This window comes from Motacilla alba, chromosome 4A, assembly GCF_015832195.1.
Source record: "Motacilla alba alba isolate MOTALB_02 chromosome 4A, Motacilla_alba_V1.0_pri, whole genome shotgun sequence".
In the NCBI taxonomy this organism is placed as follows: Eukaryota; Metazoa; Chordata; class Aves; order Passeriformes; family Motacillidae; genus Motacilla; species Motacilla alba.
In genome coordinates, this window is record NC_052045.1 from 6,706,172 (window position 1) to 6,730,118 (window position 23,947).

General features: G+C 50.4%; 1 protein-coding gene across 1 annotated transcript; it reads right to left on the reverse strand.

The window, feature by feature from the left end:
- Window positions 1-239: 239 nt before the first annotated feature.
- On the reverse strand, window positions 240-23,594 carry SLC9A6 (solute carrier family 9 member A6). Its single transcript, XM_038122871.1, has 16 exons — window positions 23,333-23,594; window positions 16,923-17,122; window positions 16,483-16,560; window positions 15,784-15,860; window positions 14,752-14,864; window positions 13,079-13,184; window positions 10,148-10,289; window positions 9,806-9,911; window positions 9,492-9,580; window positions 9,162-9,275; window positions 7,470-7,581; window positions 6,826-6,979; window positions 6,334-6,364; window positions 5,062-5,141; window positions 4,349-4,454; window positions 240-3,583 (listed from the first exon to the last, which is right to left on the reverse strand). The coding sequence occupies exons 1-16, from the start codon at window positions 23,592-23,594 to the stop codon at window positions 3,308-3,310; spliced, it is 2,046 nt and encodes a 681-aa protein (XP_037978799.1). The 3' UTR covers window positions 240-3,307.
- Window positions 23,595-23,947: the final 353 nt, after the last annotated feature.

Here is a 23,947-nt window from a genome sequence, read left to right on the forward strand (position 1 = left end):
TCCACTCTCTGCCCCAGGGCTGGGAGTGAGCAGCACTATCCCAGCTGGGTTTGCTGCTCCTGGAGGAGTTTTTGGCAACCAGCTCTGCTCCCCAGCACTGTTCCCCCAGCAAGGGGTGTCCCGGGAGCTGGGCTGAAGGCAGAGTGTGCACCCAGCCCAGCTGCCCTCCAACCCTCGGGGTCCAGCACCCGTGGCTGCTGCCAAAGGCCATGAACAAACTGCTCTCAGAAGGTCAAGTGGCACGTGGTCACTTTGCTACAGATTTATTTCCGTGTGAATTAATGAAACAGTACACACAATTCCAAAAAAAAAATAATCATCTTTTATAGGCCCATAATCCTTCTTTCACAGTACAACGCAACAGTAAAGGATTTAGTCAGTGTAAACAGAAGGTCCAATAGTGATCATCAGCTATCACAGATCAGCTGCACAAACACCACAGCTACGGGGTTAATGCCATTACCACACAAACTGACAGTACCAGTACAAATCATAACTTTACCTACAATGCTTTTTCATGTGCAAAAACCATGGAAATTCAATTTACAGAAGAAGGGCACCTTCTCTAAATCTTCGTGGGGGTTGTAAAGTGCCTCCTCAGGGCTGTCCTATCTATTTGCCAAAGGTCTCAGGCCCTGATTTTCCAAGGAACCCTTAGCTCCATCTGCAGCAAAAAGCATCAGGGCTCTGCCTCTGCACACCAGGCATTCCTGTGTGCTCTGCTGCAGCCCAGCACAGGAAATAATCAGCTGAGGTTGAATCCCATTCATTTATGAAATCACTCACTAATTTAAGCTTAAATTCATCCATCGACCAAGGCAATTCAAAACAGCCCTGGTTATATTATATATGGATCAAAATATAACCCATAAAATCACCATTGGTTAACTTTTTTCCTTTCATGTAACTGAACTGTTCCTGGTGTCAAAAGCTGAGGCTTATGGGTAATGTGTTCACAAGTTTACAGCGAGTGGATAAATTACTGGAGTCAAAGGGTCAGAGGAAGAGAGGAGTGCTAGCACAGCCATGGGAAACATCAGCTTGTGGCCACCTCGAAGCAAATTTGCACCTCAGCTGGGAATGCCTGGGAGTGAGCCCCGGGGCAGCAGAACTGTCCTGCACCTCCAGCTGCACCAACTCTGTAAACTGAATTCATAGTCAGGCTATACAGGAAAAAACAAGAGGTAGTTATTTATCATACCTCTTCAAAAAGGCAGAACGAACAAAAAACAGGATGTAGAAGTGATGCAGTAAACCTAAAATCAACAGGTTTCTACTTTATTTTTTTTCTCTCTTTTTTTTTTGTTTTTTTTAAACACATGAAGTTAAGTTACAGACATCATATAAAATGCACACTCACTTTATGGAATTCCTGCATAGTAGGAAACAAAGGCCAGTGCTAATCCAACAGCTTTGTTAACAGCGGGATGCCATTTACAGGTGCAAGGAAGATGCCCCAAATATATCCAAATATAAACAGAGCATTACCTCCCTTCTAGGGAAGTCCTATGGCAACACTTACACATTTTGTTCAGAAGGAAAAAGAAAGCATTTTCTTGGGGATAAACTGCCAAAATAATTATTGTTTCACATCCATAAATTTAAGGCAATGTTACTTAGACCTGAGAAAATGAAAAAAAAAAACCAAACCGTGTAGATTTATTTTCTCAACTATACATATACACTTGAAACTTCAGGATTTTCTGTCTCCTCCAACACTCAGGTGGTGCTGGGGAAAACAGCTGTGGGGACACTGCTCTGAGGTCTCAGGGTCAGATCCTCAGAGATGCAGAGTTTGTTCCAAAGACAGCTAATGGGAGCTGTGAGGCTCGGACTCACCTGGCTCTCTTTCATGTATTTTCATGTTAAATACCTCTGTTTAAGCCCCCTGAAGAGGGTTAACTCCAGAATGGGCCTGTAGTGCACCAGTAACCCTGAAAGGTTTGTATAGAAAAACTGTAGATAAAATAGACAATAAAATTACATACAGTAATTTTCCATGATTCCCCCTTTCCAGGATAAAAAAGATGTCAGGGTTAGCAGTTTCACTGCACCTTTAGCCATTCCCATAACTACAGAATAAATCCTTTAACACTAGTGTGAAATCGCAAATTGTTCTGTGCTCTTCCTTGAAAAACAGAAAACGTAAATTAAAACCAAAAATCAACTCACAAACATTTCTCATTAAATGATAAGAGACACAAGAAAGGTCGGGTGGGGACTGCAGACACACAGCATGCTAAGGAGTTACCAAACAAAGTGCAATGGTTTCTGACTCTGCGGGAGGACGGACGGACGGACGGACGGCTCCCCTTCAGTACCAGCTGGATGCCTCTGGAGAGCTCCGCAGGTACCGTGTGGATCTGCAGCCTTAAAGCTCGAGTTTGAGGTTGGCTGTGCTGCACAGCCCCGTGTGCAGCTGCAGCAGCTCTGCACACCTTGGCTACATCTGAGACCGCAGGACAGGGACTCGCCCGCGCGACGACACGGCCGCTTCCCAAACGTGAAATTTAGTTGCCAAAAGAGGATTTGATGGCTGGTTCGAGAAAGCTGCTTGAGCCACAGCTGAAAGATGGACCGAGACCTAAAATCTGTGCACGCCTGGTGTAGTTTCTGTGGGATCGCCTCCTTCTCCTGAACACAACTACAGACACCAACCATCCCTCTCTCCTGCTCCCATGCCAGCAGCCGGACACCCACAGCCCTTGCTGTCAGCTTTGGCCGGGGTCTGCCACGAGCCCACTAAAGCAGGGCTTGGGCAGAGGGTCACTAAGAAGCAAAAAGTCTCCAGGTTCCCACAGTGAAACAAGTTTATCACCATCCACTGCCTGGCGAGAGGGTCTGTGAGCAGATTTTTTGCTGATATTCCAAATGTGACTATCCAAAGATCAGAGACCAAAAGAAACTCAACAATCCTCATCAGACTAGAAAGCAATTTCCACTGCTCACCAGCAACTCCCTACCCTCCTCTCTCCCAGGTTCAAAGGATGAACAGGGAGTCACAGCTCCTTTACTCACCCGCTGGGAACGAAACCCTTCATCAAATCACACATTAATGAAGCTCACTGTGTGCAAAAGACTCTGACGCTAAAACAGTTCCACCCTACATAGTGCAGTCAACACAGTTTTTAACTTAAATTTGCAGCTTGTTCTTTACAAGTGCTTGGCAGAGAATATTTATATTCTTTTGACACCATATAAATAATATTTATACAGCTTAGACATTTTGAGACATGCATTAGACTTTAGGTAGTACATACTTCTTGATCATATATGCAAATATTACTGTCAATTAAACCGAGCAACCTTAGGCTGGACCGTGTCTCGCGCTATCCAGGACGTTTGACGGCGGCTCCGAATCGTCCATGGGCAGGACCAGGCGCGTTCCCCGGATGACGAGTTCGTGGTCCCCAAAAGCCAGCTCCCTGTCCAGGGCGTCCTCCGAGCTGTTGCCCACGAAGCGCCGGGACGCGCCGCTGGACGCCACCGAGTCGGTGTTCACCGTGGAGTCCCCGTACGTCAGGCTGATGTCGCCGTCGTTGAGAATGAGGTCCGAGTCATCGTCCTTCAGCTGCTCTTGGTTCTGGGGAACAAACAGGAGGAAAGGGCTGCTGAACTCTTCCAGAATGGCTTTCTACAATGGCACGGTGATGGTGACTGAGCAGAGACACAGGCACAGAGCCACAGGCTCTCCAGCACCGTGACCAGAACCGGACATGGCACACACACATCTCAGAGCCCAGGTGACTCACAGCACGCAGAATTTCTCTGCAGACTGCCTAAAAGGGCTCTCCCAGCTCTCTTCTTTCTGGTGCCACAGCCAGGTACACGGGGAAGGCAGCATTGAGTGGCTTTAGCCATACTCATGAGCACAGGAATTGCACTGCTGACCCATCACAGCCATTGCTGATACCGTGCAGACAGGACAAGAGACTCCTGGCATGGACAGCTGCCACTGCAGGGGGCCCCTGGGCGCAGCAATACTGGCTACCTTTCTGGTTGTGAGTGGTGCAGCTGAAAGGGCTGCAGGAATGGCTCAGCTGTAAGGCTGGAAGCAAGCAGGGGATAGGGAATTGTGTGTCCTCCCAGCTGGGCCTGGGGAAGGACAGCTGTGACAACTTCATTGAGCCAGTCACTGAGGAGCCACCATGAATACACCACCAAACCCCTTCATGACCTAACAGCAGGCTGGAAAAGCAAAATGCTCTTGAGAATTAGCTCATCCATCAGCACCAATACCTGATTTCCCTCATGCTCCCACCTTGACGCTGCACAGCAGCATCCAAGAGAGAAACATAAACACATCAAACCCACAACACTGTGACAGAAAGGACACTAAAGGACTCACCTCGTACGCCTGTGGGCTCGTCAGGCACCGGGCAACAGGCCCACAGCACCCCGGGAGTGTGGTGGTCAGAGGGGGACCACTGTGTGTCAGGAGAGGCTTCAGATAGCTACAGAGAGGGTTAAGGATAAAAGAGGAACGGGGCCATGTGGGTGAGTCAAGGGCTGGGAGGGCAGCACTGAAGGACTCGGCACGGCGAGGAAATCACAGAAAGAAAAGAAACACGAACGGGTGGAAGCACAGAAGTTGTAACGGTGTGCAATGAAAATGCAACCAAAGACAGCAGGACACAGTCCTGGTAAGATGCTCAGCAGCACTGCTTGTCCCACCACCCTGTGCCCCTCAGCCTCACATCACTCCTCCACTAATTCACAGCACAGCATCTGGAAGGGAGGAGAGGCACAGATCTACCAAGGGGAACTGCAAGTAAGAACACCTCCATCCCTTCCTGCCCACCTGCCCCTGGGATTAAGGACCCCCAGGATGCCAATCTTGGAGAGCCCAGCTTTGAACAGAACTGCTGCTGCCTTCTCACAGAAGGTGGAAATTGTCATTTCTTGCAGCCACAGACACAAGCAGGTGCAAAGCAAAACACAGCACTGTCACAGGAAAGCAAACACTGGCTCCTCTGCTAAGCAGGGAGGAACCCATGGTCCCAGTGAGAGGTGTCTGGCAGTGGGATCTGACAGCACACACCAACTGCTGCCCAAGGATACTTGTGGTCGAAGTTGTACCACATGCGGAAAAGCCAAGCGCTTTCAGCCTTCGTGCTCCTCCTCTCGCTCTCTGGGACACCCTGTGGGAGAGCAAAACAGTAAAGAGGGGCAGGACAACGTGCCACGAGCTGCATCAGGGCCAGGAGACCCCATGAGACACTGGTTTATCCCCAGGGGACACAAAGAGACACAGACTTTCCCATTGCCTCTTCAGAAGAAGCCTTTGGCTGGGTGTGTAAGGACATTCACACCACAACAGGCTGCACTTAGCAGCATTTGACTGCCTCAGGGAGGGGTATCAAAGCACAGAGTGACCATTTTGCTGCTAGAGCCTTCCAGTGTCTGGCCCCAAGGTTTAAAGTGCCTCAGAGCCAGCAGCTGCACCCAAACATCACATTTAATAGTGACTGACAGACCCAACCTCCATCAGATCTCGCCTGACACTGCTGCATGCAAATAATTGTATGGTATGGGAACTCCAGGCTTCCTTTTAGTCAGAGAAAAAATATAGAACTGTTTGGAGGGGACTGTGAATTACAATTACATATTTCATAGAAATCTGGCTTACAGATTTATGGCCCTGGGCTGCCTGTCACATTTGATGCTTTCTCTCCAGGAGGTGAACAGCCCAATAAATGGCTCTGAATAAAATGAATCTCCAAGGTGCAGAATCCAACTGAAACCAAGGAGAGCCACAGCCACAGCATGACCAGGCTGCAGACGCACATGAATGAGACAGCTGGAACTACCAGGCAGAAAAACTCTCAGGGCTGTGGGGCTCCAGCATTGATCTCAGTGTGGTCAGTGGCTCCAGGGCTGCCACAGAACTACCCACAGGAAAAGGGGTAAGCAGGGGCTGAGGGTGCCCATGGGTAAAAGTGGAGCAGATGCTACAAAAAAATGCATCAGTAAATGGTGTTCCTGTACTGCCCTGGACACTGGGATGAGGCAGAGCCTCCATGTCATGCTCACTTTGGGATTTATTTCAAACCCAGCAAGGGAGAGACCAAATCTATTGGAGCAGCAACGTGAACTGACTAAACAGTCCAGCATTGCTTCTGTGCCCTTCTTTCCAGCTGAGTCAAAACAAGGCTCATGAAAACCAGAGAGCACAGAAAAGCTGTGACTCCCACTGACTGCAAAGTCTTTCACAGGGGGAGCTAAAACCTCCTGCAGCTGGAAGGAAGCAGAGCACAGACAGGCATTCACAGGGTCAGGATGTGACCCCTGCCCCGAGGGTGCAGTGCAGCTTCCCCAGCAGAGCACACTCACCACGTTCTCCTGATCCGCATCCACACCGACCCTGTGAGGAGAGAACAGGCACAGAGTCACACACCACGCCAGGGAGAACAGGCACAGAGTCACACACCCTGCCAGGGAGAACAGGCACAGAGTGACACACCATGCCAGGGAGAACCAGTGTGACACACCATGCCAGGGAGAACCAGAGTCACACACCACGCCAGGGAGAACAAGCACAGAGTCACACACCCTGCCAGGGAGAACAGGCACAGAGTGACACACCACGCCAGGGAGAACCAGAGTCACACACCACGCCAGGGAGAACAAGCACAGAGTCTCACACCACACCAAGGAGAACAAGCACAGAGTGACACACCACGCCAAGGAGGACAAGCCACAGTCTGACACCACACCAGGGCTGGGATCTGGGGAAGGACAATGCCAGGATCTGCCCCTGCTCTCTGCAAGCCGAGCAGCCTGAGCTGGGAGCAGGCCGGGGGGGCAGGGCAGCCCCGCACTGACCGGATGTTGAGGCAGGACAGCATGGCCGTGGTGCCCCCGCCGAACACCCAGACGGTGAAGAAGACGATGAGCAGGGTGGTGCTGAACATCATCTGCCGCGCGTAGGTGGCCGTGTCACGGATGGCCAGCGCGAAGGCCATGGCTCCGCGCAGCCCTGGGGAAGGGAGAGCACACAGCTGGGTCACCCCCAGCACACGCCATCCCCCATGGCCAGCTCCCCACCCGGGGTTTACATCCTGCTGCCCCCCACGTTGGGACATCACCACAGTGACGGTTTTGTCACCCCTGTTTCCGAGCCCAGAAAGGCAAACCCTCCTCCTGCCCCATGCCTGGTACTTGAAGCAGGACAGGAGGAGCTCATTCCTACATCTCACACCACTGAGTCCCTTCCTGCCCAGCCTCCCCTCCAGACATTGCCCATAAGATATTTAGAGTTGAATAAGGAATATTTCCAGGTTCTCAGGGGCAATGGGAGGAACCACCACGAGGAACCACCATGAGTACACCACAAAGCCCTTCATGACCTAACAGCAGGCTGGAAAAGCAAAATGCTCTTGGGAATTAGCTCGTCCATCAGCCCCAAAACCTGATTTCCCTTCTGCTCCCACCTTGACATGGTCAAGAGGAAGGATGCAGTAACGTACCAGCAAACATCATCATGTGCTGCAAATTCGTTCCAATCTTATTTCTTCTCCCCAAATTCAGTAAAAATGACAATGGGTAAATATTGGCAGCTCTTCCTAGGAAGATAGCAAGCTGTATTTGCACATGTTAAGGAAATTGCTCTTCCTGTGTCTCTCATCACACCCCACCTGCACACAGAGCCAGCCTCTACTGCCCAAAGGAAACTGGGAGCTGCAGAAATGCTGGTGCTCTGGCTGCAAAGAAAATAATCCAGCTCTGAGTGCTACAGCAGTGTGGGAAGAGCAGGCCACTGCCTCACTGAATGTGACCCCTGCAAAAATGTGATATTCCTCACACAGAGACAAGCACAAATAAACACAGGTAATGATGAAAGGACATGGTAGACAAGTGAGAGGAGTGAACAAACACCATTCCCCACAGTATGCTCTCTGCTGCCAGGTCCATTTTGCACCCAAGAATTATTATTTGTCTTCTGTGAAGCTCAAGTTATCACAGCTATGACAACCCCTCTGACATTCCCCAGAATGCCATGCTTCACAGCTGGGTTTGAAGCTTTAAGCCAAGCCTCATTCCCAAATATTATTCAGCAAAATGAAAGCAGCAGCAGTCGAGAAAGAAAAAAAAAAAAAATCTAATACTCTTTCTGTTTTCATAGCCTACGAGATACAAGAATCACCAGCCCCTTCATATTGCTTTTTATCTTTGAAGCTGTGTCTTTTAATACCAGCACCCAGATGGCAAAAATAATCTTGGAGCCAGTATTCAGCACAGCCTTGAATAATATGGAAAATGCTTCTAGCTTTTATGTTCTTTCCTGAACATCACAATTTGCATAAGAGACGTATTTCATGATCTCTCTCATGAATGAGCTATTTCATCAGAGAGTTAGCCAGTTCCCACTGAAGAGGCACAGCACAAATTTCAATATAACAGCCCAAATGGCATTTCTCTGCTCTTCACCCCTTCTGCCCCACTGCAACCCCATAAAAGCTGCTCAGGGAAATTCAGCCGAGCCTGCTGAAAACCAGGGACCAGCACTGGCAAAAATGTTTTGTTTACCAGTATAAACTTGCATCAGTGCTGACAAAGGGTGAAAATAATTCTGCACATTTAACTGGCTTCCCTGTGATGTGAAAAAAATTCCTTCAAAATTCTTGTTTTTCTGAGACATACCAGGGCCCTTGTTCCCATTAGCATCAGCCTGCAGAACAGGAAATCCTTTCTCATGACATCATTCAGAGGCATCTACTGTAGCTGTAACTGTGCTGTTTGACCAAAAAAAGGCTTTTTTTTTCAGGGTTAACCAAGTGCACTAGCAGAGAAAAGAGGAAATAAATGGCTAAACCAGGCAGCCCCCCTTTGCAAAGCCCCTCCTGGTGCCACATGACAAAGCCTGGCACTGGCATCAGGGTCACACTGAATGATGAGTCCCTGCAGCAGCTGATTCGGATGCCCACAAGAGGAGAGAAGACAGGAAAAAAAAAAACAACCGACAGAAAAGCTGGAAAAATAATCTCCATCTTCTTAAAATAACCAGCAAAGGCACCACTACATGGCAGGAATCCCCTTTTAAAAATAAAGCTAGACTGACTGAAAAAAACCAAACCCACTCATTTGAATGAAAAACACAAACTGGGAATGAGGCACCTCTCCCTTTCTTTCTGTCTTGTAAACTGGGCTCCAAAGGATACAAAGGCCCCCACCACAAAGGTAGGGTTGAAGACATGATTCTGGAAGGTGAACAGTGCAAGTCCCATGTAGGAGAAGATGAAGTTTTCTGCCAAGAAATTCAGAAGCTCAAACAACTGAAAGAGAAAAACAAATTAAAAGTGAGTTAGACATAATACAGATTTAACAAGAAAAGCATGTTAGCCCATCTGTCATGCAATAAATACTTCTGCAGAAGCAACCCTAGTGAAATGCAGCTGTAAGAAGACAGATGCACCTAATTCTGGCTAGAGGGAAGGAAAAAAATTAATTTGAAATGTAGAGAGGCTGAAGGGGGTCTGAGGAGTTCTCACCTGCTTAGTTCTGTGTTGGGACTCTGTAGATAAGTTGTTATAGGTATAATGGGCCTGTGTGATCCCACAGAAGAGCACAGCCACCACACCTGGGGAGCAGAGCATCACATTAGACTCCTGGTCAGGAAAAGGGAGCTGAGCTGCACCCCAGGCCTGTAGGGAACTTAATGCAGTAACCCCAGCACCCAGAATCCTTAAACTTCTGCAGGCAGAGGGAGAGCCCTGGCTACAACCAATACTGAGAGAAGCAAAACTCAGTGGCCTCATATCCCTGCAGATCTCCATGCCAGAGGCAGGACTGTGCTGGAGCTTGCCTGTAAAGCCACACGCTTCAGCCAGCAGGAATGTGCTCCAGGACATCAAGAAGAACAAGCCAGTCTCCAGCAAGGGGAACTCCCGAAGTTTGGTGAACTTGGTGACGTTGCAGATGGTTAAGGACAATTTGGAGAGACACTGCAGGCTAAGAGCATATCACATTCCAACTGTGTATCACAGCTACACAGTCTGCCCCTAAAAAGCCTATGGCACTGTCCTTCATTAATTTAGGGGAAAAAAATATTAAACATCTGGGTGAAATGCAGCACAGCAAAAAAAAAAAAAAAAAAAAAGCTGTTATGCAAACGCTTGGGAAAAAAACCAAACAGTGAAAAGGATATTAAAGCTGTCACAACTCCAGTAGCTGCTCCCATTGCAAAAGATCCACTGAATATCCCCAGGAAGATCCCAATGGACTTGAACATCGCTGTGACATCAAACGTGTGGCTGTTGTCACCCGCTGGCTGATATGCAACTATTGAGCTGCAAGAGGAGGGAAAGCACAAGAACAAATCTGCTTAGTCTGGAGGGAGAGGCACCCCACGGTGCTACACAAGCCTTGCAAAGTGCTACAACTGCTGCAAACACCGAGCCGGAGCAGCCAGGGAGACACAACACCCTGCAATCCCCTGGGATCACAGCGTGCAGTGGCTGCGCAGCCTCGCTGTCCTGGGGAGTTTGGGATCAGCCACCCCCCCTAGGCCTGGCTGTGCAGTTACTCCTGGACATTAGAGAGCAGGGGACCAAAGCCTGTGCCCTGTGTGACATGTGGTATTTCTGGTGGTATCTGGGGGGGTTGGCACCAGCTCTCTGTAATGCCAGGTGCTGTGGGACCACGAAGCATTCAGGCAGGAAACCTCCATTTCTCCAGCGAGGCGGCTGCTGTGAACATCCCCTGGAGAGCTGTAACTGCTCCCGTTCTGCCACATTTAACATGCACTGCATTTAGTCTGCACTGCTCTGAGCTCCAAAGTGCAATACCACGGGGTAGCCAAGGCAGACAGTGCCATGCAGGGCAGCAACACCATTCTCTGCATCCACCAGACCTCAACAGACCTCTGTGGTGAGATGGCAAACAGGTCTGCAGTGCTCTCAATCTGCTCCCTCCTAACTCCTGATGAGCTGAGCCTTGCATTAGCCATTGTTCTACCTGGAAAGGCTGAGACACAGGGGAGCCCTTATCCAGCTCCTAAATCCCATTTATCAACTCCCTACATCACTTTCCTTGATGTAAACTTCTCGGAAACATTAACTTCCTAGTTAGCAATCCCTTGGCTCACTCTGTTAAAACTCCTGGATGTGAACTTTAAACGTTTGCTGTTTAAACTGCTGAGAACAGACATCCTGCACACACATCCTGCAGCTTTCTCCCCTAACTATACATCAACATTTTTCTGCTACAGAAATTACAAACCTCCCATTTCCAACACAGGTAATTTCCCTTTCTAAACTTCCCTGCTTTTAATAGAGCTCATTTTTCTGCATTGCCTTTTACACCGCAAGCTGCAGATTTCTCCGTGCTTTAATTCTTTTCATCAATTCCATCTTACACTCCTCATTCACCAACATGCTTTTATTCTGGGTTTTCAGGTTTTAAATCCAGACTGGTTTCACTTCCCCTCCATAACCAACTCTTTGAATGTTGGTTTTGCATTTTAACCTCTTACAGTTCTCCTTCTGGTTTTGTTTTTTGCATTGCTAATAAGACACTATTGCCAGCTGTCCTTTATTTCCCCTTTTGCTGCCCATGGAGCTTCCTGTGGCGTTTAATCCCTGCGAATCCTCCCTTTGGAAGAAGCAGGTTGAGATCCTGCAGCTGCATTTACCCCTCTGCTCCCAAACTGCAGCTCTGGCACCTCACTGCCCACCAGCTTTCAGTTCTGGGTTCAATTCCTCTTCATCCTGCAACAAGCTCCTGCTGCCAAGCCACACCAGGCCAAGACAGGAACAGAAAGGCACAGATCCTGCTCCTTAAGCACAGGAGCAAGCATTTGCCCAGGGCTGAAAGCAGGAGAGGAGCCTTGGGGCACCCACACTGGGCAAAAGCCACCGAAGAGCCCAGCTCCACATCCTCCCCTGCCCGCAGTGCTGGGGCAAAATAAAATAACTGCCAGTGAACTCAGAGCTGCTGCCTCAGAGCAAATTATCCTGTTTTGGGAAAGGGGTGGCCTGAGCTCAGCTTGTGGAGAGAGAGGAAAGCAGGAAATCAGAGCAACAGCTCTAGAGCTGGCACTGAAGCAGAGCAAGAGGCAAATCACTGCAGGCAGTGCTGTCACCCACACGTGCCGAGATCCACCACGAATTCCATTTCTCTGAAGCTGAATCCACCCACTCCCACCCAGAGCCTGCCAGCACAGGCCGGAAGAGCCCATCCCCTCCTCACTCATGACCACTTCTGAAACACAATCTGGCTATGCAGCGCATCCTCTCGCAGCAGCAGTGACACATCCAGCAAAAAAGCCAGAGTGAGCAACACAAAGAGTTCCAGAAACCTCAACAGAAACACTCAATTCAGTAAATACAACACACAGCTCACAGTGTGGTGCTGCCTCCAGTGAAACCCACACAACCAGCACACTGGAGTGACAAGTATTCCAGAAATATTTTCTCCATTAGTCTTAGCTATATGTTAAGCTGTCACCATTGCAGGTATTATATATTACTGAACAAACTGCCATGATGACAACACAGTGAAAACGCAGGTAAAATATGTCCTGCATGCAAAGGACATAAAATGTTAAAGAATATAAAACATTCTTTAGAAAGGCAGCAAGTTTCCCATGTGTTCAGGCATGGGCATTAACTCCAGCTGTAAGAACATTAACTCCTCAAGGTGAGGAGAGAAAGGAAACAGCTGCTTTACCAGCTTTTTCCACCTAAACAGAAGAGGGGTTTGTGGGTGGGAAGCAGTGCAGGTAGGAGCAAAGCCATCAGCAAGGGGTTTCAGTGGGATCTTGTGGCTGAAAAGGAGACTTGGTGCTTTTCCTGTTTCAGAGGGATACAAAAACTTCCCTGTGGATGGGTCAACTGACCACAAAAGCAAAACAAAACCATCCATCATGCAGGGGGAAGTTGTAAGGGCAATCCATAATCCCAAGCAGTGGCAAGCAATGAGGACATGCATCAGGATGTCCCTACAGCTTTTTGGGACATTTAAGATGCTCTTGCAAACACCCATGCTCCTGTTCTACAGGGGCACGGCCGAGAGGCTCCCCCCAGCTCCTGACATGTAACACATGTAACAATTGTAAATAAAAGCAGGAGACACTTACGAAGACAGCACTATGGCAACGGCATCATTGAGGACGCTCTCGCCAAAGAGAAGGGCATACAGCTCAACATCGACCTGCAGCTCATGGAATATGGCAAGGACAGTCACTGACAAATAGAAAAACAGAGAGACATTCAAAAAGGTGCTGTTATTTCAGTGTAATCAAAGACTAAATGTCCTTTTTAGAAAGCTGCCTTCCTGCACATCTGTGCCACTGCTGCGATGGTGCCAGCTGCCCCCCGTGCTCTCTTTGCTAGTCCTCCTTCTGCTCTTTCAGATTTGGATGTGATTCATCATTTCCCTCCTCCTTTCACTAAAACACATCTTGGCCTATTGAATCTTTCGCAGGCAGACAAAAACAAACCCTGCTCTGAGCTTCCCAGGGTCTGAGTTCATGGGCTGGGCCACAGTGCCAGGCTGGCATGAGCCACCCAGCTGAAGGGATGCTGTTAGCTCAGAGCATCAGGGAGAGCCTTCCAGCACCTGCAGAAGGCCAGAAGGACCAGGCTTGTCCAGGATGATGACTGCTTTTTCTTTCCATTCCTGACACTCTGAGAGAAATCCTTGGATCCAACACATTGTAAGTGCCAGCACAGACACACAGCATTTCAGATCTGACTGGAAATAGCCAGGCATCAGCTCAAACCCCATGTGGGGGTTTCTGTGATTTAGGACCACAATGGCAGAGATCAGAGTTCCCTCAAGCTCTTCTGTGATCCAGCAGCTCCGAGAAGATAATGGAAAGCAGCAGGTTTTGCACATCAGCCTCGCAGAGACATCACAACATCCAAAGCAAGCAAGGTGTAACACACGGTGCATCGGGCACAGTTCAGGCTGAGGGCTGAGCCAATTCCAAACAACTTCTGTGAGTCTTTTCAAACAGCACTCAGGGCACACTGAGTGGGGTTTAACCCATTTATGCACAGGGAAATGCTCCATTTCTACCTGTGAAATCTTCTAGCTCCTATTTCAAGCCCAAAGAAGGGACACGACACCGACAGCTCATCTGCAGCATTTCTAAGCATTAGAAGATTTACAGCCCTGCTCAGCAAAGGGCAGGAGCAAACAGAGCCCTCTTTATGGCCCTGTGTTTTTACATGAAATGAGAGCATGCAAGTGAACAGCTACCACACACAAGCTATCATGAACTAACTTCAATTATTTGGACAAGGCATGTTTTTCACAGTTTTGATTTATAAAGTGCATCAGTAAACCAAGGTGTCACTACTCCTCAGTACTGCTCATTAAGATGTCTCATTAAACTAATTTCGATTAGATTAGCCCCTGTCAAAATCCAACCAAACTGGAAGCAGGAGAAAATAGCTAAACTAACTAAAACTATCAACTGAACCCTCCTCACATTACACATCTTGTTCTGCAACAGCTGCTGGCACAGGGTGGCAGAGACACAATGCCAAACCCCAGCAAAGCCAAGAGAGAGGTTGCCCAGGACTTCACTGCAAACAAGGATTCAGGAACGCAGAGGTTTGGAAACTGTATTGCACATAACTGAAGAAAATGAAAAGGCACAGAGACAAATCTGACTTCTAAGAATGTCACAAATAAATAAAGCTCCAAAATTCAGAAGGAGGGAATTCGCAGGGGTTCAGCCTTTCTTCCCCTCTGTCCCACAGCTCAAACCAGGCCAAAATGTAGGGAAAGCTTGTAACACACCTGGGTCAGTGGCTGACACGATGGCCCCAAACAGGAGGCAGTCAGTGAAGTAGAAATCTCCCCCGAGCTGCCCCGTGACTTTCATCAGCGCCACGCAGCCGTACACCACGGAGCTGGGGATCAGAAGAGGCAGTTACACATCTCTGCAATGCATTAAAACAACATTCATATGGGCTTGCTTTGCCTGCATTCACCAGATTAAAGCTATCCAAATGCCAGAACAACAGAGAGCTGCATGGGATGCACAGAGCCTGGTGAAACCCCAGGGCCATGATCTTGGAGGAGAATGCTGGACCACACACACCAAAGCACCCTCTGAACTGGAGCATAAGCATGGTGCCAGGAGGGAACTGGGACCAGAACTCCTCCAGGAGCACAACATGCCTAAAGGAAAGCAGCAGCCAGGCTTATGGGGCCACAGGATCACTTTGCAGTGCTGCACATTAACACAGTTCAGAGAAGTCACCTTGGACTGACTCTGAAATGCCCCAAATTTTCAGTGAGGAGCAGATAATGCAGAAGCTGAGTTGGCTTGAATCCACTGGGCTCCAGTGGAGAACACCCCGTGTCAGCCTGTCTGCTACTATCCAGAGTGGGAACCATCCAGCAGCCTCTGCACTGAGGGATAAACAATTTGAAACACATCTGTGCTCACTGGACACCCACCTCTATGATCCTGCCCTCTATTCTTGTGCCTCAAGTTTAGGAGGCCTTATGCTTCCAAAAATTTGAAGTTGCTGATTTATCAAGACAATTTTCTCTGAAGTGTGAAACTTTCCTTGCCATGAATAACTATCCTCATGGGATGCTCAGATGCTGAGAGAGCACGTCACAATTAGACAGCAACCACCCTGCCCACACAGCAGAAGTTTGCACAGTAAATAGTATTATTTGCTGCTGCTGAGCAGCAGTAGCAGAGCCTGTGTGACCTTTCAGGGCTGGGATTAGCAGCTTCAGCTCCAGGCTTAGAACACTTCTCCCAAGCACAGCTGAAACCCCTGTGGAAGAACCAGACCAGCTCCATCTACTCACCCAATGACCAGGCAGGAAATGGCAGTGCCAAGGAAAGCATATGCCAGGATGGATCCCAAGTTTCTGAAGAAGTGCCTCTAGCAGGAGAAAAAAAAAAAACTTTTTTATTTCAAGCCTGCACAGGCACCCACAGTGTCCACAGCAACTTGGACCCAGCTCAGACACCATGAGCTGGACAGGCACAGAGTGCCCAGCACAGCCCAGTGCCAGACCAGGAGTTAATGCAGCATTAATAAACATGAATGTACCATGTTCTCATAGCTGGGTGTTTAATAAGGTGCTATTCCAAGTCCTGGGAACTGATTTCCTAACCCAGCAGCATTCCTCCTTCCTTCTCCCGCAAGCTAAACTGCATCATTCTCCTCTCCTTCCAAGTCAGCATTACAGAGAGCTGCTGCTTTCTAAAACCTTCCCACACTCCCATGTGCTTGGAAAGCCAGGACGGCTGAAATGACCTGGCTGACCCCAAAAACCCCTGCTGGAAACAGTTGAAGTTGCTGACCCTTCCCGGGGCAGAGGGGCAGACAAGAATGACAGGGACACTCTCAGCTCTGCTTCCCACAGTCCCACATTTGCTGGGTAAAACCATACCCACCCCCACAGCCTCAGCCTGCTGAGCAAGCATTAAAGCATTCAAAAGTATTAAAAATTCTCTGGAGGCAGAGGAACTAAAAACATCAGCACTGTAAAGGCACGTACCCTTTTCAAGCTGTAGCCTGCATAAAATATAATGGGGGGAAGCAAAATGTTGAAGAATACTTCAGGATCAAAAGTCACCTGTTAAGAAAGAAAAAAAAAAAAAACCAACAGTAGAATGATTTGTTAAAATTTTGGAAGACGAAACACAAGAAAGTAATACATGGAGGAAGCCCTGTACCCCCACCATGTGAAACCTGTTGAGTCAATGCTGAGGATGCGTCTGGGACCTTTTGGATACAAATCCCAGAGTCTAAACAGCTTAAATTAAGATGAGATAAAACTAGAGTTTCATTACATTGTGTCCAACATATAAATTACTGCTCATCACAATCACAAGTTAAAAAACCAAAATAAAAACACCAATTCTAGCAGATGCAGGACCCATCCCCTTGCAGGGCGTGGGAAGCATCGCTCACCTCTCCAGTCACTGCCTCCCTTACCTTCCTCAGCATCTCATTATCCTGGACGTTGTTGAGCTCCTGGGCACTGATCTCCCCCTTCAGGGTGTACTCATAGAACTTGCCACTGACGTTCACCAGCAGCGTGGCCGGGCTGCTCTGCACCTGGCAGCTCAGGGTGACGTTGTTGACATCACTGGGGACATGGATGCCGTAGCGCAGGACCACGCCGACCAGGACACCTGGGGAGGGACACAGCTCTGTGAGACAAACCACAGCAAACCCCCAGAATGACCCCTCTGAGCATGGATGCAGCACCAGGACCCTGACCCCCCCTGACCCCCCCTGCTGAGCCCAACCACAACCCAGTAACAGAACTGAACCATCCTGGTCCCCGTGAGCCAGGGGAATGCTCCGTGCTCATGGCGAGTTTCTAACACAGCCCTGGACAAGTCCTGAAGGATTTGAGCCACCCAGCAATCACTCAGACCCTCCCTCCAGGGCAGCCAACATCGAGGGCAGGATGGGTTTTTTAAGGTGAGCATCTTGCACTGCTAGGCCAGGTGCTGCTCACATGTGCCCAAACTGTGCCCCGTGCACCTTGAAACCTGACAATGATACACTAAACTCTTCATTTTGGCAGGGATTAAAGATGATACCCAGCAACCACCCTGATCACTCTGAGGCTGGCAAGCATCCTTCCTAAGGTGCTGCAGCACCATACAGCCTCGTCCCAGCCCTCTCTGTTTTCATAAAACCACATTTTAAAATATAAACACATGAAACTTTCTCCCAACCCAGGTTGACCACCCAGATCTAGTCCTTGCCCCTGCAAACTTCAGCTCTGCACCACAAACAGCAGCCCCAGGGCAGCCCCATGAGGCAAGTCTGCCTCCAGCTCAGCTGCTACATAGGGGCATTTTGGGGTTAATTTGCAAGTCAGCCATTTATAAGGCATTTTTCTTTTGTTGTCTGAGATCTCAAATCCAGATTCAAGTGTGTTGAGTGCTCTCCTGGCAGAGCGTTTTGACATCTGCAGGCTGGGGAAGAGGGGTGTCCCACAAGACACCTTTCCACGTAGCCTTCAGCACAAAAGGGTTTGGAAACTCCTTGATTAAGGCGGCCCCGAGCTGCCACAGAAATCCTGGATCTTAACCCCATCTCTGAACCACACATTTATGAAAAGCTTTCAGCCACGTGGGAACTAAACACAGACCGCAAGGCTCTGAAGGCTTCTCCATTTGCCTCCCAGGACACTCCTGCTCCTGACTGCTGCCTTAATTAAAGCCTTGCTCTCTGCTTTCCTACAGGCAGGGCACAACCCCGACTGGGAACACCCAACTCTTCCTGTGCCACCACCTCTCAGAGCAGAGCCTGGGCAGGACACTGTGGGGCCACAGCTCGTTCAGCACCTCCTGCAGCCAGTTCCTGATCAGCCACACACTTTTTGACTTCTCCTCCCTCGGCCACGGTTTTTCCAGGACAAGATTTGCTATTTTTCCTAACGGTGGAAGGAAAAGCCCCCACCTCCCATCTCAGGGGTGCCACACACAGCAGGGCCACCAGAGCACACACCCAGGCCACGAGCACAGGCAGAGACATGGCTGCACACAAAGTCAGCACTGCTGACCTAGAACAGCTCAGCTCAGGGACCGGGCAGACCCAAAACCCTGGTCTAATACAGCACTTTGCAGCACAGCTGAGCTGAAATGCTTTTAAGCCACACACCATCAACCAGGTGCTCAGCACTCTGGGCTTTCTCCTGCCCTGAATCATCCCAAGAGTCCCAGAACAGCTCCCTCTGGGCACAGCCACACACCACCAGCTCCAGCAAGGAGAGTTCAGGGCACATCACACTGTGCAGAGCAACTGAGGGCTGCTTTTACACCACCATCACTTACAGGGGACACCATAAGTAATTCTTTAGCTTACTTTTCTGCCAGCCTCTGCTCCTGTGATCTTCCAATGCTCCAGAAATAAAAGTATACAATGAAAGCAAGTATATCAAGCACATAATGATGGCACAGCATGTATTCACAGGAGCACGGGGCAGTGGCTGCAAGGCACCACAACAGTAGGACAAAACCCATTTTCCTTCCACCCAGAAGATGATAATCCTAGAGGTACCAGGGGAAACAACCAAAACCCCTCGCTGGGACAAAAGGAGTTTCAAAGGGTTATTTACACCTGCTTATGGCTGTTAAGGTACACCATACTTTGCAGCCCTCGAGAACTACCTGGGGTGACTTTTATTTAAAAGGTTTTTTTCTTAAAAGAAAAACAACTATTTCAGAGGTTCATGCAGCAATCAGAAACCAGCAGCTGCCTGCCCTTGCTCAGATGGAAGGAAACCCAACCAGCAACTCCTTTAACACCCAGGCTAAACACTGTGAGATGAGAGACCCCACAGGAGGAAGGAGGGACAGACAAGACAGAAGGAGTCACTGCTGGGAATTCAGAAGGGATCCTGAGTCACTGCCTCTCCACCCTTAATCCCTGTCCCAAAGCAGTGGTACATCTGATAGCACCCCTGTTCCTCTGCCATCTCCTTATCCAGGCACCTGTTCCTGGCCCTGTGTGCCAGCCAAGCTCCAGACAGGGCCAAATTCCCACTCTGGCCAGGAACGGGGTAAGGAAAAAGGGACAGATAAACCTACAACATCTCCCTGTTTGGGAGTCCCCAAATCATACTTTTTGTCTTGCTCAGGAATAGGCTGCCTGGGAGGCTGCCAGCTGGGGGAAGACACCCACATGCAAATGCACAAATTGCTCCTGGGCACTGAGTGTGACCCTGCCAGCAGCCCTGACACAGAGACACTGGCAGAGTTACCTGCAGGGAAAGCATCCTGCTGCTCTGCTGGACACCCGTTAATCCACCAACATTAAATGGCCCCACCAGCAGCCCCTCCTGCCCCACGGTGGGTCTGATCAACCCTCCCTATCCAACGATACTCACAGGAGGCACCTGGGGCAAACCTGACATGGTTTTCCAGGCACCAACCCAGTCCTGAGCTCAGACTACCTGGACCAAGCCCAGGGGACCCTGTAGGTGCTCCTGGTTCTGACAGGCTCTTAGGAAATGGTTCAGACTCTCCTGGCACTCACAGGGCTGCCCCAGCAGCAGCCTGTGAGCCAGTATCGACATGCTTTTGCTGCCAGTTTTACAAAACTGAGCCCTGGGAGGGAGCTGAGCTGAGCAGAGGGAACCCAACACTGAGGAAGCTGCCAGCTGAGAGCTGCAAGGAGTTGAGAAGCTGAAGGCAAAGCCGGCAAATTAATTGAGTTCTTTTATGCAAAGTGCAAGAGATTATTTTCATTGCATTTCTCCTGACTTCATTAAAAAGAACAAAAGCCCATGGGCTTTTTTTTTTTAAGGTGCTGTTGAACATTTCCGAGGTAATGTTTTAAATGAAGACTAATATATTACCAACCCCAGCACTTAACAACAATGGAAGCAGACAGGATCCCCAGGCAAGCATTAATCTGAGCACCAAAAGGGAAGAAAAATGTAACAACTGAAGACATCCTGACAACAAGCAGTTTAGACACACACAATTCACAGGTCAAGTGGGAACAAGCACAAGGAAACTAAACTTTTAGAGAAGCTCCTGCACATCCACCATCAGACTCTGAGAAGAACTGAAACAAAATTGTTCAATTAATCATCCTAAATGCTGAGCACCTCAGATGTGGGAGCCTCATTTTAAACACTGAAATGAAGCTTAAGGGCTACTAAGCACTTATAGTCTGTCACTGAAATTACTCCACCGGTGTCCAGCTCTTGAACATCAGCTCTGAGCTGACAGTGTGATGTGCACGACAGAAATCCTCCTGGAGCAAGAGCTTATAACCTCCAGCAAAAACAAAGACAACAAAGAAACTGATGTGTTTTGCCAAAAGAGATATATGGGAAAGTTTTGACTTAGTTGTTGTTGGGTTTTTTTAAAAGAGAAAAAGACAAGCTTTTGCAAATTGCTTCTCTTGTTCAGATTTCAGGGTCTGTTTTGCAGCCCCTTACACGTTTTCAGTGACCTTCCTTGGGGCTAAAAGCATCATAGGGAGCCAGGGACAGCGATAACTCCTTTCTTCCCTGCAGATTTCAACTTGTCACAGTAAAACAAAAGCATCTCACCACTCCTTGGGAATTACACATCCCTTTTCCTATGGCACCTGCCACTACCTGAGAAGCAAATGCCAAAAGCCTTGACACCGAGGAAAACTTGGGATTTTCTGCATGATCAGACAGGTGACATTCCCGATTTCACCAGCAATTCCCTAAGTCTGCAGAAGAGCAGACAGAAAAGGTGCATTTTATGGATCAGCAGGAGACTGAAACAACCCAGGCTGAGCTCTGAGAATAAAGTGAGCACTCTGGTACATCAGGGAGACCGGATAATCAAGAGGAAGAAATGTCCAGGAGAAGAACAAGGTTAAGGGCAAGTGTGAAAGCGTGAAAGGAATAGAAAGTCGGGAGCTCTGGGGCAGCAGAAGCGAGAATGAGCCCTTTCATGCTGGAAGCATGTCCTCCCACAGCACAATTCCTGTCCCAGGAGGTGACCATCCCCACCCCGGGCAGGAGGCCAGAAACATCTGAACCCCCCCTGAGCAGTGGCTGGAAGGAATGTGAAAATGCAGAGCAGTATTTTGTGCCCCTGAAAAAGCAGAGCAGTATTTTGTGTCCCTGAAAAAGCAGAGCAGTATTTCGTGCCTGTGCGCTGACGCAAGCACCTCCACCCCTTCATTTGGAAGGACACTTCCAATTAACTGAAACTGGGGACCACAAAAGCCAGTGACCCAAACAGGTCAAGTCACAGCCTTCGGATCAAAGCTTTCTGCTGGGTGGGAGACTCGGCCACATTGGACTCTGTGTGGTCACACATCACCCCCAGCCAGCAAGGGCCACACAAAGGACAGACACTAACTACAGCACGCAGCAGGAGATGCCTTCTCAACCCAAACTCAACAAATCATCCCTAGATACAGACCCACAGCCACGTTAATCATTCCCCAGCACACCTCCCAGTCCTGCTTTGGTTGAACTCAAAGTCACGCCAGATAATCCAGGGAGAGCCATACAAGGCCCTGTCATACCCTGGTTCAGGCCACTTCACCAGGCCATGTCACCTCAGGAAACCACAGGCCACCATTAAAACCCAAATGTCTACAGCCCCACTGCACTGACCCCCAGCCTTGCTCTGCCTCCTGTGGGAATACACACGGGCTCCTCTCCAAGAGGTCCTGTCACAGCACAGGGAGGAACTCTAAAGGCAGGGGCACACAGGTGCCCAGGCAGCAGGACAGAAGGCTGCTGGCTCTGCAGGCCCCTGAGCATGGCAAAGTGTGGGAGAATCCCCCAAACGGCCTCTCCACTCTTCTTGGGCAGCTTCTGGAAATCTGGATGCTCTAAACACATGTTGGAAACACAGCCTCTGGCCCCAGCATGTGGAGTCACAGAATCACAGAATGATTTGGGTCGGAAGGGGTCCTTGATGATCACCCAGCTCCAACCCCCCGTGGACAGGGACACTTTCCACTAGACCAGGCTGCTCAGAGCCCCATCCAACCCGGGATGCAGGGCTCCTGACCAGTGCAACAGCTGGTCTGTGCTGCCCCAAGTCACCACTCTCAACCCTGGAGCAGGTAAGTGTGACCTGCCAGTGCCTGGTGACGTGGTAGCCCATGACCCTGCCAGCTTCACCCTGTGAGGCCGTCTGGAAAAACCCAACCAGTTCCTCACTGCCAGAGATTTGGGAGTACCTCTACCTTCGAGAGCCCTCCATATCTAGGGTTTGGAAAACAACCAACCCTCCCTCCAGCACCACCCAGATAAGGCTCAGCACAGCAGGACGGGGCAGTCCTGGGGACACAGCAGCGTCCAGCTGCACCCACGAGAGGCTGTGTTGTGTCCCCGCACAGCCCCGCAGCCCTTCTCCGCCAAACAAGCCCTGGGCAGCCCCTCAGCCAAGAACCACTGGGCACTGACCAGGAGGACGATGCGCTGCCGGTCCCACTCGTGCTGCCGTGGGAGCAGGCGCTGGGGCAAGCAGCCAACCCCGCAGCCAGCCCCAGAGCCAGCCCAGCAGAGTCAGCCCTGCAGCCAGCCCAGCAGAGCCAGCCCAACAGTCGGCCCCACAGCCAGCCCCACAGAGCCAGCCCCACAGAGCCAGCCCCACAGAGCCAGCCCAACAGAGCCAGCCCAACAGAGCCAGCTCAACAGAGCCAGCTCAACAGCCGGCCCCGCAGCCAGCCCCACAGAGCCAGCCCCACAGCCAGCCCTGCAGCCGACCCAGCAGAGCCAGCCCCACAGAACCAGCCCAGCAGAGCCAGCCCCGCAGAGCCAGCCCAACAGCCAGCCCCGCAGAGCCGGCACCGGCCCGGACGGGCTCCCAGCGCCCGGGGCAGCTCCCGCACGGGATTCCCGGGAAGGCACGCGTGGAGCGGGCACCGCTCACCGTAGATCATGGCCAGCCCGGTCTCGTGGAGGAAGCGAGCGCGGCGGTGCTTGAAGAGCCAGATGGTGAGGATGGTGAGGGTGAGCAGCAGGATGAAAACGAGCAGGTTGGCGCTGTCCTGGCGGTGACTCTCCTCCGCCGCCTTCTCGGACACGATCTCCTCCTCCAGCGCCCCGGGACGCGCCGCCGCCACCTCGGCGCCCGCCGCGCCCCGCGCCCACAGCCCCGCGGCCGCCGCCAGCACCGGCCCCGGCCCCGCCATCGCCCCGGCACCGGCCCGGCCCCGCCGCCACCAGGAAGCGGCTCTGGGCGCAGGCGCCGGGGGCGGGAACAGCGCCGGGAGCCCGGATAGGGACGGGCCGGCAGCGACGGAGCGGGAGAGGGGCGGCGGGGAGCGGGGGAAGGCGGCCCTGGGGAGCTCGTGAGGCGGGGTTTGGGAGGGGAAGGGGTGCCTGGGGCTGCCGTGAGCCCTAGGGAGGCTGGGACGAGTCCTAGGGAACGCGATGCGAGGGACGGGGAAGGGGGACGGTGATCAGAGCTCAAAGGGGTTTGCAAGAGGGAAAAAAATCCCCAAACAGAAGGGGCAGGGTGGTTTAGCGCGGGTGTTGTTTGTGC

Bases quoted from the DNA above. Each gene is read 5' to 3' on its own strand.
- SLC9A6 (XM_038122871.1), bottom strand. From the start codon at position 23,594: ATGGCGGGGCCGGGGCCGGTGCTGGCGGCGGCCGCGGGGCTGTGGGCG. The intron at 10,290-13,078 runs GTAAGTGTCTCC...CTCCTCTTGCAG, and splicing joins GTTGCCATAGTGCTGTCTTC to CTCAATAGTTGCATATCAGC. The intron at 5,142-6,333 runs GTGAGTGTGCTC...GCTCTCCCACAG, and splicing joins ATGCGGATCAGGAGAACGTG to GGTGTCCCAGAGAGCGAGAG.